This window comes from Oncorhynchus tshawytscha, linkage group LG16 (genome assembly GCF_018296145.1).
Source record: "Oncorhynchus tshawytscha isolate Ot180627B linkage group LG16, Otsh_v2.0, whole genome shotgun sequence".
Classification (NCBI taxonomy): Eukaryota; Metazoa; Chordata; class Actinopteri; order Salmoniformes; family Salmonidae; genus Oncorhynchus; species Oncorhynchus tshawytscha.
Genome location: NC_056444.1, coordinates 41,539,589 through 41,554,621, shown reverse-complemented (window position 1 = coordinate 41,554,621; position 15,033 = coordinate 41,539,589). Strand labels below are relative to the sequence as shown.

At 41.9% G+C, this 15,033-nt stretch overlaps 1 protein-coding gene across 2 annotated transcripts in view; it reads left to right on the top strand.

Annotated features, from left to right (window-relative positions):
* The window catches only part of LOC112215681 (progressive ankylosis protein homolog), a 32,047-nt gene extending 19,048 nt beyond the window's left edge, over window positions 1-12,999 (top strand). Inside the window, exons 7-12 of one of the 2 annotated variants that reach the window (XM_024374920.2) lie at window positions 2,862-2,954; window positions 3,099-3,191; window positions 10,204-10,333; window positions 10,661-10,784; window positions 11,916-12,015; window positions 12,146-12,999. In XM_024374920.2, coding sequence (XP_024230688.1) covers window positions 2,862-2,954; window positions 3,099-3,191; window positions 10,204-10,333; window positions 10,661-10,784; window positions 11,916-12,015; window positions 12,146-12,262 — 657 coding nt within the window. In that variant the 3' untranslated portion in view covers window positions 12,263-12,999. Of the gene's footprint in view, window positions 1-2,861; window positions 2,955-3,098; window positions 3,192-10,203; window positions 10,334-10,660; window positions 10,785-11,915; window positions 12,047-12,145 lie in introns of both variants that reach the window. The other variant, XM_024374921.2, reaches the window with a different exon arrangement.
* Window positions 13,000-15,033: the final 2,034 nt, after the last annotated feature.

Genomic DNA, 15,033 nt, shown 5'->3' with positions numbered 1-15,033 from the left:
CCATTCAACCTGACAGAGCTTGAGAGGATCCACAAAGAAGAATGGGAGAAACTCCCCAAATACAGGTGTGCCAAGCTTGTAGCGTCATACCCAAGAAGACTCGAGGCTGTAATTGCTGCAAAAGGTACTTAAACAAAGTACTGAGTAAAGTGTCTGAATACTTATGTAAATGTTTTATTATCGGGTAGTCAGTTAGGAAAGCTAAGGCTAGCTTTTTAAAACAGAAATTTGCATCCTGAGGCACTAATTCCAAAAAGTTTTGGGACACTGCAGTCCATGGAGAACAAGAGCACTACCCCCTAGCTGCCCACTACACTGAGGCTAGGAAACACTGTTACCACTGATAAATCTGCGATAAGCAATGATTTCAATAAGCTTTTTTCTACGGCTGGCCATACTTTCCACCTGGCTACCCATACCCCGTCCAACAGCTCTGCACCCCCTGCAGAAACTTGCCCAAGCCCCCCACACACACACACACACACACACACTTCTCCTTCACCCAAATCCAGACAGCTGTTGTTCTGAAAGAGCTGCAAAATCTGGATCCCTACAAATCACCTGGGCTAGACAATCTGGACCCTCTAAAATGATCTGCCAAAAATTGTTGCAACTCCTATTACTATCTTGTTCAACCTCTTTCGTATCGTCTGAGATCCCCAACGTTTGGAAAGCTGCCGCGGTCATCCCCCTCTTCAAAGGGGGAGACACTCAAGACCCAAACTGTTATAGACCTGTATCCATCCTGCCCTGCCTTTCTAAAATCTTCAAAAGCCAAGTTAACAAACATATCCCCGACTATTTCGATTCCCACTATGCAATCTGGTATCCCAGCTGGTCATGGGTGCACGCACCTCCTAAACGATATCATAACCGCCATTGATAAAATACAGTACTGTGCAGCCGTATTCATCGACCTGGCCAAGGGTTTCGACTCTGTCAATCACCGCATTCTTATCTGCAGACTCAATATCCTTGGTTTCTCAAATGACTGCCTCACCTGGTTCACCAACTACTTCTTCGATAGAGTTCAGTGTGTCAAATCGGAGGGCCTGTTGTCTGGACCTCTTGCAGTGTCTATGGGGGTGCCACAGGGTTAAATTCTCAGGCCGACTCTTTTCTCTGTATATATCAATGATGTCGGTCTTGCTGCTGGTGATTCTCTGATCTACATCTACGTAGACTACACCATTTTTTATACAGATGGTGTCTAGCCCTTCTTTGGACACTGTGTTAACAAACTTCCAAATGAGCTTCAATGCCATACAACACTCTTTCCGTGGCCTCCAACTGCTTTTAAATGCTATTAAAACTAAATGCATGCTCTTCAACCGATTGCTACCTGCCCGCCTGACTAACATCACTACTCTGGATGTTTATGATTTAGAATATGTGAACAACTACAAAGACCTAGGTGTCTGGTTAGACTGTAAACTCTCCTTCCAGACTCACATTAAGCATCTCCAATCCAAAATTAAATCTAAAATAGGCTTCCTATTTCGCGATAAAGCATCCTTCACTCATACCCTCATAAAACTGAACTATCCTACCGATCCTTGACTTCGACAATGTCATTTACAAAATAGCCTCCAACACTCTACTCAGCAAATTGGATATAATCTATCACAGTGCCATCCGTTTTGTCACCAAAGCCCCATATATTACCCACCACTGCGACCTGTATGCTCTTTGGCTGGCCCTCACTACATATTTGTTGCCAAACCCACTGGCTCCAGGTCATCTATAAGTCTCTGCTAGGTAAAGCCCCACCTTATCTCAGCTCACTGTTCACCATAGCAACACCAACCATAGCACATGCTCCAGCAGGTATATTTCACTGGTGATCCCCAAAGCCAACACCTTTTGGCCACCTTTTCCTTCCAGTTCTCTGCTGCCGATGACTGGAACGAATTGCAAAAAATCACTGAAGCTGGAGACTTATCTCCCTCTAACTTCCAGCATCAGCTGCCAGAGCAGCTTACCGATCACTGTACCTGTACACAGCCCATCTGTAAATAGCACACCCAACTACCTCATCCCCATATTATTATTATTTTTGCTATTTTGCACCCCAGTATCTCTACTTGCACATCTATCACTCCAGTGTTAATGCTAAATTGTAATTATTTTGCCTCTATGGTCTATTTATTGCCTTTACCTCCCTAATCTTACTTAATTTGCACACACTGTACATAGACTTCTTCTATTGCGTTATTGACTCTACGTTTGTTTATCCCATGTGTAACTCTGTTGTTTTTGTCGCACTGCTTTGCTTTATCTTAGCCAGGTCGCAGTTGTAAATGAGAACTAAATTGTTCTCAACTGGCCTACCTGGTTAAATAAAGGTGAAATATATATTTTTTAAGTATTGTGTGTAGATTGAGAGGGGGGGGAAAAACGAAGCAATTTTAGAATGACTAACCTAACATTTGGAAAAAGTCAAGGAGTCTGAATACTTTCTGAAATCTACCTCAATTACCTCATACCTTTGCCCATTGACTCTGTACTGGTACTTCCTGTATATAGCCATGTTATTGTTATTCTATGTGTATTCATTCCTTGTCACTTGCTATTTATTTTCTGTAACTCTGCATATTTGGAAAAGGAAGGTAAGTAAGCATTTCACTGTTTATCTTCACCTGTTGACCAAGAATGTGACACAAAACATTTGATTTGATAGTTATGGGAAAAACCACATGTGATTACCAACTTGGCACATATTCATAATTGTCTTTGCTGACGTCAAGGCTTTGGCTCAGCAGTCGTGTTTTAACAACTTTTCTACATTACTGTAAGCTGTTCAAAAAGGAAATGAAATATGAGTCCGAATGACTTCTTTGTCTCTCTCTTTGCTTGGCCAGGCTGTGGCTGTCCTCACTGCCACCTACCCTGTGGGTCACTTGCCGTATGGCTGGCTGACTGAACTGAGGGCCATCTATCCTGCTTTCGACCAGGTAAACCAAGACCTCATCCACAGTCTAAGAATAGCCTCTTGTTGCAGATCACAACATAGTAAATATCATCAGATTTAAATGAATACAGGTGACTTGTATTGGCGTCCTTTATTCCCCAATAATGATACTGTTCTTTTCCAACAGACCAATCCCAGCAATAAGCTTACTTCTGACACACCGGTTACAAAGACGCATATCAAAAAGTTTACAGCCTGTTGTTTGGCAATATCACTTACGGTAAGAAGGATCTATAGATGGAAGGATGTATGGATCTGTTTTTATTCCAATACTGTATTTTGATCAGTCACAGGATCAAATTATATTGGGAAGTATACCAACTCTACAGAAAAAATAAGTATGAGTATAGAATTCAGAGCCAAAACAGGTTGAGACTCACGCAAGCAGAGGAAGTTGTCCCTTTAAGATTCCTGCACTGACAAATGCATGGCATTTCTACCTCTGTCAATGCTTCTTACATAACATCCGGTGTCGTACTTGTTAATTTCCTGAACTATAGCCTAGCTGAAAATGATTGTGAGAAAAGCGAAACTGGCGCATCTGATAGATTAGCACAGTGTCATGGATGGATGAATATACAGTACCAGGCAAAAGTTTGGACACCTACTCATTCCAGGGTTTTTCTTTATTTTTTACTATTTTCGACCTTGTAGAATAACATCAAAATGATGAAATAACACATTGAATCCTGTAGTAACCCAAAAAATGTGAAACAAATATATATTTTATATTCTTCAAAGTAGCTATCCTTTGCTGTGATGACAGCTTTGCACGCTCTTGGCATTCTCTCAACCAGAGGAATGCTTTTCCCACATATGCTGAGCACTTGTTGGCTGCTTTTCCTTCACTCTGCAGTCCAAACTCATCCCAAACCATCACAGTTGGGTTGAGGTCAGGTGACTGAGGAGGCCAGGCCATCTGATGCAGCACTCCTTGGTCAAATAGCCCTTACATGATGAAATGACACATATGGAATCCTTTGAGATTCTTCAAAGTAGCCATCCTTTGCCTCTGACAGCTTTGTGAACTCTTGTCCATTCTCTCAACCAGCTTAATGAGGTTGTCACCTGGAATGCATTTCAATTAACTGGTGTGCATTAAGTTATTTTGTGTAATTTCTTTCCTTAATACATTTCAGCCAATCAGTTGTGACAAGGTAGGGGTGGTATACAGGAGATGGCTCTATTTGGTAAAAGACCACGTCCATATTATGGCAAGAACAGCTTGAATAAGCAAAGAGAAATGATAGTCCATTACTTTAAGACCTGAAGGTCCGTCAATCCGGAAAATGTCAAGAACTTTGAAAGTTTCTTCAAGTGTACTCGCATAAACCATCAAGCGCTATGATGAAACTGGCTCTCATGAGGACCGCCACAGGAAAGGAAGACCGAGTCACCTCTGCTGCAGTGGATAAGTTCATTAGAGTTACCAGCCTCAGAAATTGCAGCCCAAATAAACACTTCAGAGTTCAAGTAACAGACACATCTCAACATCAACTGTTCAGAGGTGACGGCATGAATCAGGCCTTCATGGTGGTATTGCTGAAAAGAAACCACTACTAAAGGACACCAATATGTAGAAGAGACTTGCTTGGGCCAAGAAACACGAGCAATGGACATTAGACCGGTGGAAATTTGTCCTTTGGTCTGAAGTCTAAATTTGAGATTTTTGGTTCCAACCACCGTGACTGTGTGTGATGAGATGCAGAGAACGGATGATCTCTGCAAGTGTGGTTCCCACCGTGAAGCATGGAGGTTTCAAAATAATAAAAGCTGTCTTCTATTTTACATTCAGCTCTAGATGTATGAATAATAGACATTAACAGAGGACAACAGGTTGTTTTTGTAAACGCGCTGTTGAGAGAGCATATATCCCAACGGATATAAACTCAGCAAAAAAAGAAAGGATCCTGTCTTTCAGGACCCTGTCTTTCAAAGATAATTTGTAAAAATCCAACTTCACAGATCTTCATTGTAAAGGGTTTAAACACTGTTTCCCATGCTTGTTCAATGAACCATAAACAATTAATGAACATGCACATGTGGAACTTTCGTTAAGACACTAACAGCTTAGACGGTAGGCAATTAAAGTCACAATTATGAAAACTTAGGACACTAAAGAGGCCTTTCTACTGACTCTGAAAAACACCAAAAGAAAGATGTCCAGTGTCCCTGCTCATCTGCGTGAACGTGCCTTTGGCATGCTGCAAGGAGGCATGAGGACTGCAGATGTGGCCAGGGCAATAAATTGTAATGTCTGTACTGTGAGATGTCTAAAACGGCGCTACAGGATGGACAGCTGATCGCCCTTGCAGTGGCAGACCACGTGTAACAACACCTGCACAGGATTGGTACATCCGAACATCACACCTGTGGGACAGGTACAGGAAGGCAACAACTGCCCGAGTTACATCAGGAATGCACAATCCTTCCTTCGGTGCTTAGACTGTCTGCAATAGGCTGAGAGAGGCTGGACTGAGGGCTTGTAGGCTTGTTGTAAGGAAAGTTTTCACCAGACATCACCGGCAACTACGTTGCCTATGGGCACAAACCCACCGTCACTGGACCAGACAGGACTGGCAAAAAGTGCCCTTCACTGATGAGTCGTGATTTTGTCTCAATAGGGGTGATGGTCAGATTCGCGTTTATCGTCGAAGGAATGAGCGTTACACCTAGGCATGTACTCTGGAGTGGGATCAATTTGGAGGTGGAGGGTCCGTCGTGGTCTGGGGCGGTGTGTCACAGCATCATCGGACTGAGCTTGTTGTCATTGCAGGCAATCTCAATGCTGTGTGTTATCGAGAAGACATCCTCCTCACTCATTTGGTACCCTTCCTGCAGGCTCACCCTGACATGACCCTTCAGCATGACAATGTCACTGCTCGTTCTGTGCGTGATTTATCAGTGTTCTGCCATGGCCAGCGAAGAGCCTGGATCTGGGACCTGTTGGATTGGAGGGATTGGAGGGTGAGTGCTAGGGCCATTCCCCCCCCAGAAATGTCCGGGAACTTGCAGGTTCCTTGGTGGAAGAGTGGGCTAACATATCACAGCAAGAACTGGCAAATCTGGTGCAGTCCATGAGAAGAAGATGCACTGCAGTACTTAATGCAGATGGTGGCCACACCAGATACTGACTTACTTTTGATTTTGACACCACCCGCTCTTTGTTTAGGGACGCATTATTCAATTTCTGTTAGTCACATGTCTGTGGAACTTGTTCAGTTTGTCTGTTGTTGAATCTTCATACAAATATTTACACGTTAAGTTTGCTGAAAAGTAACGCAGTTGACAGTGAGAGGACGTTTCTTTTTTTGCTGAGTTTTGTTATGCCCTGTCATAAATCATCTGGTTTTTCACTTTTATTTGTTTTATTTACAATTTAAAAAGGACTGGAATTGGTGAAACTTGCAGTTAAAACAATAATAATAATTCAACTTCTATAGAGCTTTTCAGAGAATTTCAAAGCACAGAGCTGCCAACTCTCACGCATTGGCTGGGAGACACATTTTGACCCTCTTCTCACTCCCTCACACCTCTTATATCTCACGCATTGAAAACTACTGCTTTTATTTTTGTAATTAGTTCATTTGTGTACTCGGCGTGTTAACTTTTAAACTATGCTCCAAATCGTTTTGAAATTGCAGCATCTGCGCCTGCAATTTAACATCATGAGCGGTCTTATCTTGCCACAGCACTGTGAGCTGCGGCACATTGAAGCATATAATTGGTATAGTTATGTAAGGGACCAATGGGATTGGGTGCGTCTTTTAAAGAGAGCAAAACGTTCTCCGCTGAGTTTATAAAACTGTAAAAAGAGCAGCACTGTAGCGCTGTTTTATGTACAATGTTGTCAACAAAATTAGGTTGCCTTTATACCCGTCCCTATTGCAGAATGCAGCCTTTTGACATCATGTACTGAAGTCAATTTAATCCCTACTTGCCTTAGTCCCCTCGTTTGGTGATTGGCATTTAGGCTGTTACAAAGAAGTGGCGGCAGCAGACAGACCTACAGTATGTTTTAGCAGGGAAGTTTGGTAGGGTGACCTGATTTTGTCAAACAGATTGTGAACCCAAAAGTGAGTTTTTATTCTAGAGGGGGGGACAGTACATAGAAAAATAATTTGGTTGGGGTGTAGGGGCATATTTATGTAAACTTGTCTAAAACATATTTTATCTCTTTACTTTATTTAGTCTGATCTGTGGAACAATAATCAGTCTTAATGGGATAAAAAATAGGGTAATTACTGTGCTTGTCAGCAAGAACACTATAGTTATTACCCACACTTATTCCACTTATTCCCAATTTTGCCAGTGTAATCACATATTTGAAATCTGATATGCCTGCTTGTCTTAAATGAATTATATGAGATGGTAGGGGGACTCAACTTAAACACATCCCATTTTGTCTATGTAGAGTAAGATGGCAAGGATCTTCAACTAGTAGGTGTAAACCCACTTAATATTGGTATTCATTAGATTTGTCTTGAAGGTTGGGTGATTTTCAGAAATTAGCCCTGTTTTAAAGAGTTAACCCAAATGACAAAATACGAAATTGTTTCTGTCCTTACCTTGAAAGCAGTCTATGGACAAGGAGACTGCAATATATGATTTGGTTATCCACTGCCATCAACCATTAATATAAAAATGGCCTATGCGGCAACTTGTTGTAGTTGGCCACACTCCATGGCAGGTGTTGCATACAACTTTCCACTTGAGAATAGGGATCAATACCTACTTCCAATGTTTCTACCGTTTGCCTATCTAATTACTTTCTGAATAAAGTGTCAAACCACCCAAAACAAATGACCATACATTAAATGTAATCCAACAAAATTCTGACAGTAACAAAGTTGTCGAATTTTGAGTGTTCATTTAATGTTCAAAGCATCCTCAATCCACATGATCTGGGGGTTTTATTTAAAGATGTTCCACCCTGGTCATGGGCCTAAGCCATGTCAAAATACGTAGAAATTAGTCCCCCGAGGTTGTGCCAGAGGGCAATTCAATTCACATAGCAAATCTCACTCCAAGTTTTTATCAAAAGTTGGCAGCCCTGAAAGCACAAAAAAATACATGTAATAAAGAAAAACATCATTGCAACTTCATGATAGACAGTCATGAGAAAGTTCATGGCTTGAGTGATCATCTGAGGGAGGTGGTCAAGCAGGGAGAGAGAGGCCGGAGGCAGGCAGGTAGCTCATCAAGGTGTCTCACTGTTTTGTCTTTTCCGTAATCGGAGCTAAGCCACTGGACTCTGTAATAGGTAGCTAGCTAGCTATTTAACTATTCCTTCACTACTACCAAAATGAAGCAGCCACTTGGATGACACTGCAGCAGTTACGTGGTGCCAGAAAGCACTCCACATTTTAAATAATAATTCAAGAGCAGCCTCCCTACGATCCTCATCACTGCACACGTCTGCCATCTTGCTTTCGGGCTTCTCTCCATCCTCAACCGCTGGACATTGGCTGGAATTCGAATCAAAACAGCTAGCCAGCTAATGTTAGCTAGCTAGCTAGCCAAACAAACAAATGACTAGCCAGCTTCAGTCTTAATGCTGTGGTTGATTCTGATATGAATTAGCTATATTAAATATTCATTCTTACAACCAAAATGAATTGATGACAAAAAATATTTACAAAAATGTACAGGAGCTCTCTGCTTAGGCTGCTAGGGCACCATGGAAACAGTAGACCTATGTACAAAATGATTTGTCTTTCCCTAAACTCATGGTGGTCAGTACTTTTTTATATTTAAAGGGGAGGATAACTGGGTCCCACAGACAATCGATCTGAAATCAGTCATGGGATTTTGTTTGGCTTTAACCCATGTAGGGTGGAAATGGGAACGGTAAGAAACTGGTTTGAAGTTTGTGGCCAAAGTTAGGTCTTGGAACCAGAGAAAGAAGTGGCATTCCAGCCAGATGTGGAATTCCAGTTTTAAACAAGTAGGGTGTGGGCTCATGCCTGGCAGCACACACCACGTTGGGCCAGTTAGATGTGGGCTTGATGAAAACTCGGGCAAAGCCTGTTTGACAGACAACAGGCCAAGACTTTCTCTGATTAGCATCTGACTCAGAGGGAAAGACAACGGAGAACAGCACAGAGCGGACAAGATGGATAACGGTGTACAAGAAACACCACAAAAATGATCCGTGTAAAGGTTATACTGTAAACAAAGCAAATTGGTTTTAGACCGAAGGGTTGCTGAATCGAATCCCCGAGCTGACAAGGTAAAAATCTGTCGTTCTACCCCTGAGCAAGGCAGTTAACCCACTGTTCCCCGGGCGCCAAAGACGTAGATGTCAATTAAGACAGCCCGCCGCACCTCTCTGATTCAGAGGGGTTGGGTTAAATGCGGAAGACTCATTTCAGTTGAATGCATTGTTGTACAACTGACTAGGTATCTATCCCCCCTTTAGATGGCGTTTAAAGATTTAGACTGAGTGAGGAAGTTTGGCGAAAAAGGGAGGAAAACCACTGATTCATTGACTCAAAATGACCTCTCTCTTATTGTACAGTATGACAGGTGACTGACTAACCGTCTACAACTAGAAAAACATCTGATTAGTAATCAGCACGACTACACTGCTACATTTTCTTTGACAATGCAATGTTTGTTAACCAGAACCTGATGAGCACTACAGGTGGTTTATACGTTGATTTGCAATATTGTTACATACTGTGTCTACAGTACATTGCTACCACAATTTGAATGAATGAATTCGGTCACACGTCTGGCTTGTGTTAACTTCTAAGGGACCACAGTGAATCGAAAACCACTCGCCTTAAAGAGGAAATATGCAGTTGCTACCTACATTTATGGATTTATAAATTAATGATATTAATAACTTTTAAATGGCTCGTGAGCTTAGTTGTCGTACCTCATCAGAACCCAAAATATAAGCTTGTTTTATTCCAATGTTTGTAGACAAATAAATGTAATACAACCTTTTTAAAACGGGGTTAAAACTGTAATTTTGATATTGTGGATGGTCTCCAGCCCCATCCTTCAGCTTTTTACTGAAAAATGGGCGGGGAGGATGCTTTATTATTGTTATAGCTACTGATTACCGCTTTATTGATCTAGTCAATTCTAACGAGGCATGGTTTTGGCAAGGTTGCCCAACTTTGGTGTGTGTGTGTGCTTAACACCAAGTTAAATTACTCTGTTTATTTGCCCAGCTGTGTGTGATGTACCGAACACCTCTTTGTTTGTTAAACTTTGGACAGCTCTGCTTCGTGGTGTTCTGGACCCCTCACATCTCAGAAATGATCCTGATGAATGTGATTGGGGTGGACTTGGCCTTCGCTGACCTCTGTGTTCTTCCACTGAGGATCTTCTCCTTCTTCCCTCTGCCAGGTAAGAAGAACCACTCGTCTTATTTCACCATTAAAACACTCCCTATGCCTCTTGCGCTGTTGGCTGGAGCGTAGAGTTGTGGGTTTGATTCCCGACGTGCCACATAGATTAAATACAATATATATTAACAAAGTTGTTTTAACAGGAAAAATATCTGCTGGAAATATTTGACCATGATGTGATGATTAGTCCCAAAATGCAGTGTTTTGTTCCTCTCTTGCCTGTGTGAACAGCTATGAGCCATGGTTTAGCTGAGAGAGCAGTATGTCTGGGATGTAATATTTCCACTGACTTTCCCTGTGTGCGTCTGTGCGTGTGTGTGTGTAGTGATAGTCCGGTCCCACCTGACCGGTTGGTTCATGACCCTGAAGATGACCTTTGTGCTGACCCCCAGCTCTGTGCTCCGCATCATCGTCCTCATCACCAGCCTGGTCATGTTGCCTTCTATTGGGTAGGTGGACAATTCAGTGGACACAGACCAGCCTCTGAGTCCCAAATGGCACCCTATTACTTTTGACTAATATGACAAATGATGTTCTATTCTAATACTGGATCACTAAAGATGGTTCATTTTGAATTCAGCAAACTTTGCTCAGTGTGATTTTGATTGGACTTCAATCTGACAGCGTTGAAGAGCTGCTCCCTGTTTCATGATGAGCAAATATTCATAGAAATGTATTCCGAGGTGAGTTTAAATCAGGACAATGTAAAGGATCCCCATTCACTGCATCACCTACCATCAAATGCAGTCTGTGCAAATTCATTGAGGTGCGCATTAATGGGTTCTCTGCAGTTTTTTATTGAGCTGATATACACATTAAATCTTTCTACCGTTTCCTTGTGCATGGTTTTGAATTAAACATAAGGCATAAGGTTATCGAAACATGAATTTATGAGCTATGCCACCAGAATTGGACCCATCTGCAATAGTAGCTGCCCTTATTTTACTCTACCTTATCCGTAAATGTAAGTGAATATGTTACTGCCGTTTCTCGCAAAGCCATTTTTATATCTGAAACGTATGCACCAGAAAACAGTCACTTCGAGATAGTTGTTTCTCTGTGGGCAAACTGCATCTGCACTTATTCCGCAAAAATATTAGTGAGTTACAAATAAAATGTATTGTTTATATACATCACCATAAAGACTGGCCATATAGAGATTACATTTCTTCCTTCGCTTAGCAACGCCTTTCATCTGGACTGACAAGTGGAAGCAAGTCGACCAGACCTGCTGCTATGGCGAAGACTCACAGGAGTGGAAAATCCTTTTTATCTTTACCTAAACCAACAATATCCATCTGTGCCAGATGTCAGGATATTTCACAAGACATCTCAGATGACTCATGTTCTTCCGGAACCCGCTCGCACATTTTTCGCTCGCCACACACTATAATAGACCTACAACTAAATGGCTGCTTTGTTTTTGAGGAAGGGTTAAGTGTCTTATTTTAGTCTATGTGGATCCTCAAAATGTATTCCAAAATGATAAGCCTGTACCACATAGGCCTACTGTAAATCCTGTATTCTGATCTCTACTGGTCAGTGGTTCCAGTGTTAATGAATTTGGGTTTGTGTTTCAGTGTCCACGGGGCAACTCTGGGGGTTGGGTCCTTGTTGGCTGGTTTCGTAGGGGAGTCTATCATGGTGGCCCTAGCAGCCTGCTATGTCTATCAAAAACAGGTGAAGTCCCATCCCTAAAGGCAAAAGGAGAGTAAGAAACTGTATAGTCACAGTGAAGTACAAAATCACTAAGTTGCCCTTCATTCCTTTCATGTCTCTCTCCTTTCTTCTGATCTCTCCTTTTGCACAGAAAAACTATGAGAGGGCCAACAAGCTGGTGGAGGGAGAGGAGTCTGTTCCTCCGAGTGAGGTGTGTTCCAGAACTCAGAAGGACGCCATCGAGGAGCTCCAGGAGGAACATGAGTAGAGGCCCTCGGAGGGAAAGGGACAGGAGAAAATGGAGCTAAAAGCCACAGAGAAAGGGAATTCCAGTGGGTAGTTCCTAATACCGGACCTGAGAGAACAACTGAGGGGATCACAGAGTCCTTAACCTTTTACACTCATACTCATATACTGGTTGAAAAGTGTAGGTCTGGGCACTAATAAGAGCCTGAATTGGAATGTTGTGGCTGTACAGTAACATGCTATATATGATGTCACAGCGCTGTATGGGTTTTGACTGACAGCCATTCTGAACTTGAGCACCCTGTGCGACAAGAAGTTGCCCCCATCCCTCCTGATAATTGGGCAACTCTTGCAATTTTTGTCTGAGAATGCTTTAAATGAAAATGACTATATTTTGAAAGATGTGATGAGGATTATAATAAATGTCGCTTTGATGTCAAACCAGCAACCCGAACAACTTGTCCAAATTTTCACTTCACATTTCCAAATCATAAAATGTATGTAATATACAGTGTGAACGTTCATGATCACTGTTTGACGTGCATTTACAAGATGACATGGTGCCACTCTCTGGGTTGTGCTGAACAGAATGAGCCTGTTTGTTTATTGTGAAGAAAATGTGCTGCTGCACATGAACCTGAATGCACTCATGACTCCTTTCTATGCTCACCAAAATTACCATCTGTTTCTCTGATTTGCCTTGTAAAAGCCTAACATTGTAACAGCGTGTTTTAGAACTTCACTAGTCATTTTGGCAATGGAACAAGCTTTCAAATCATGCCCACCTCACCCAGATTGCGATTTATGGACTGTTTTTGGATTGCGTAAACAACCGTAATTGTTTGATGGCGGGGATGCAGGGATGTTCCAAACAAAACAGGTTTGCTTGCTCTAGTTCCTCAACGGCACATCTAGGAGAACCTAAAAGTACCTTATTGTTGAAGACTTCTTTGGCTGTGTCATCCCAATTCTGTGATCAGCTTTGAAAAAGAAAATAACTGATGTGATTGGTCAAAAGACCAATCAGTGGAAACATTTTCAGAATTGAGCTGCCTGTGTAAACGCAGCCTTAGTCATGAATGGGCATTGAAATGGCTGTGCACACTTTGGAAAGGAGTGGCCACTTGAGCCTACATTATACCTGTCGCCAAAATGTCCTTCGTCATGATCTTGACCTGATGTCTTGATCTTGTCTGTTTAAACTTTTAAGATCTGGTCACAATCGGATCACTGTATTTTAATCATATTCATCTGTCTAAAAAATGTGGGCAAGATCAGGACAAAATACAATGTTAGCACCAGGTATAAATCGGGATATGGACTCAAGTTAGTACTCACTCAAACCCTTGTAATTGTTTTGTCTTGTGGTCTACCTAACCTACATTTTCCAGGAATAGTCTTGTTACTGAATATATTCAAGTTTTTTTTCCCCCATGATCAACAAATGCTGCGAAAGTACAGTAAATGTGAAATGCACAAAATCAAATGTACTATTTGGATTCAGTTGTGTGCTCACGTTTTGGACTAATTGTATTGATTTTATTTCACCTTTATTCAACCAGGTCGGCTAGTTGAGAACAAGTTCTCATTTGCAACTGCGACCTGGCCAAGATAAAGCAAAGCAGTTTGACACACAACACAGAGTTCCACATGGAATAAACAAAACATAGTCAATAATACAGTAGAACAAAAGAAAACAAAGTCTATATACAGTGAGTGCCAATGAGGTAAGAACTCCCTTAAGGCAATAAATAGGCCATGGTGGTGATGTAATTACAATATAGCAATTAAACACTGGAATGGTAGATGTGCAGAAGATGGATGTGCAAGTAGAGATACTGGGGTGCAAAGGAGCAAGATAAATAAATACAGTATGGGGATGAGGTAGGTAGATGGGCTATGTGCAGTGATCTGTGAGCTGCTCTGACAGCTGGTGCTTAAAGCTAGTGAGGGAGATATGAGTCTACAGCTTCAGCAATTTTTTTTTTTGCAGTTCGTTCCAGTCATTGGCAGCAGAGAACTGGAAGGAAAGGCGACAAAAGTAGGTGTTGACTTTGGGGGTGACCATTGAAATATACCTGCTGGAGTGCGTGCTGCTATGGTGACCAGTAAGCTGAGATAAGGCTGGGCTGTACCTAGCAAAGACTTGTAGATGACCTGGAGCCAGTGGGTTTGGTGACGAGTATGAAGCGATTTTCCCATTATTTATTTTTCCCATTTACTCACAAACTGTATCCCTTTCAGTTGCTAGCATGGTTATGCATATTCTTTTCAGATTTCTTCTGTAAGAAATGTTTTAATTAAGCACTAATCCATATACGACAATTTCCAGGAATGTAAAGGGTTAATTGGCTCCTTGAGCGTAGACAGTCAGCCAATAAGAGTGGAGATCTGCCATGATGAGAAACGCACACTGTACAGACAAGCCATGCACTAAAGTGCTCATACATTTAAATAACTTCCATCATGTTACTGCTAATGGAGCATGGGAAACAACTGACACAGGAGATCCTGTCCTCAGCAATGAAAGGGAAACAATGTGTTACTTGATCATAATGCCGGGACATTTTTAAGGACCTGTTGAGTTGGGCAAGTGTATTTTATACTGGCGACGGGTATTGCAAAGTGTGTATTGACTAACAGTGAGGGGTCGGGAATGCCTCAGAAGCTTGTATGTGTGACCTTGGGCCCGATTCAATCAGATCCGCTTTAGCCGAAATCCACAAAGCTGATGTTTCGACGTGTCGAGGTGGTACGGCTGTCAAATCAACGAGCGCACATTATCCTGAAGCG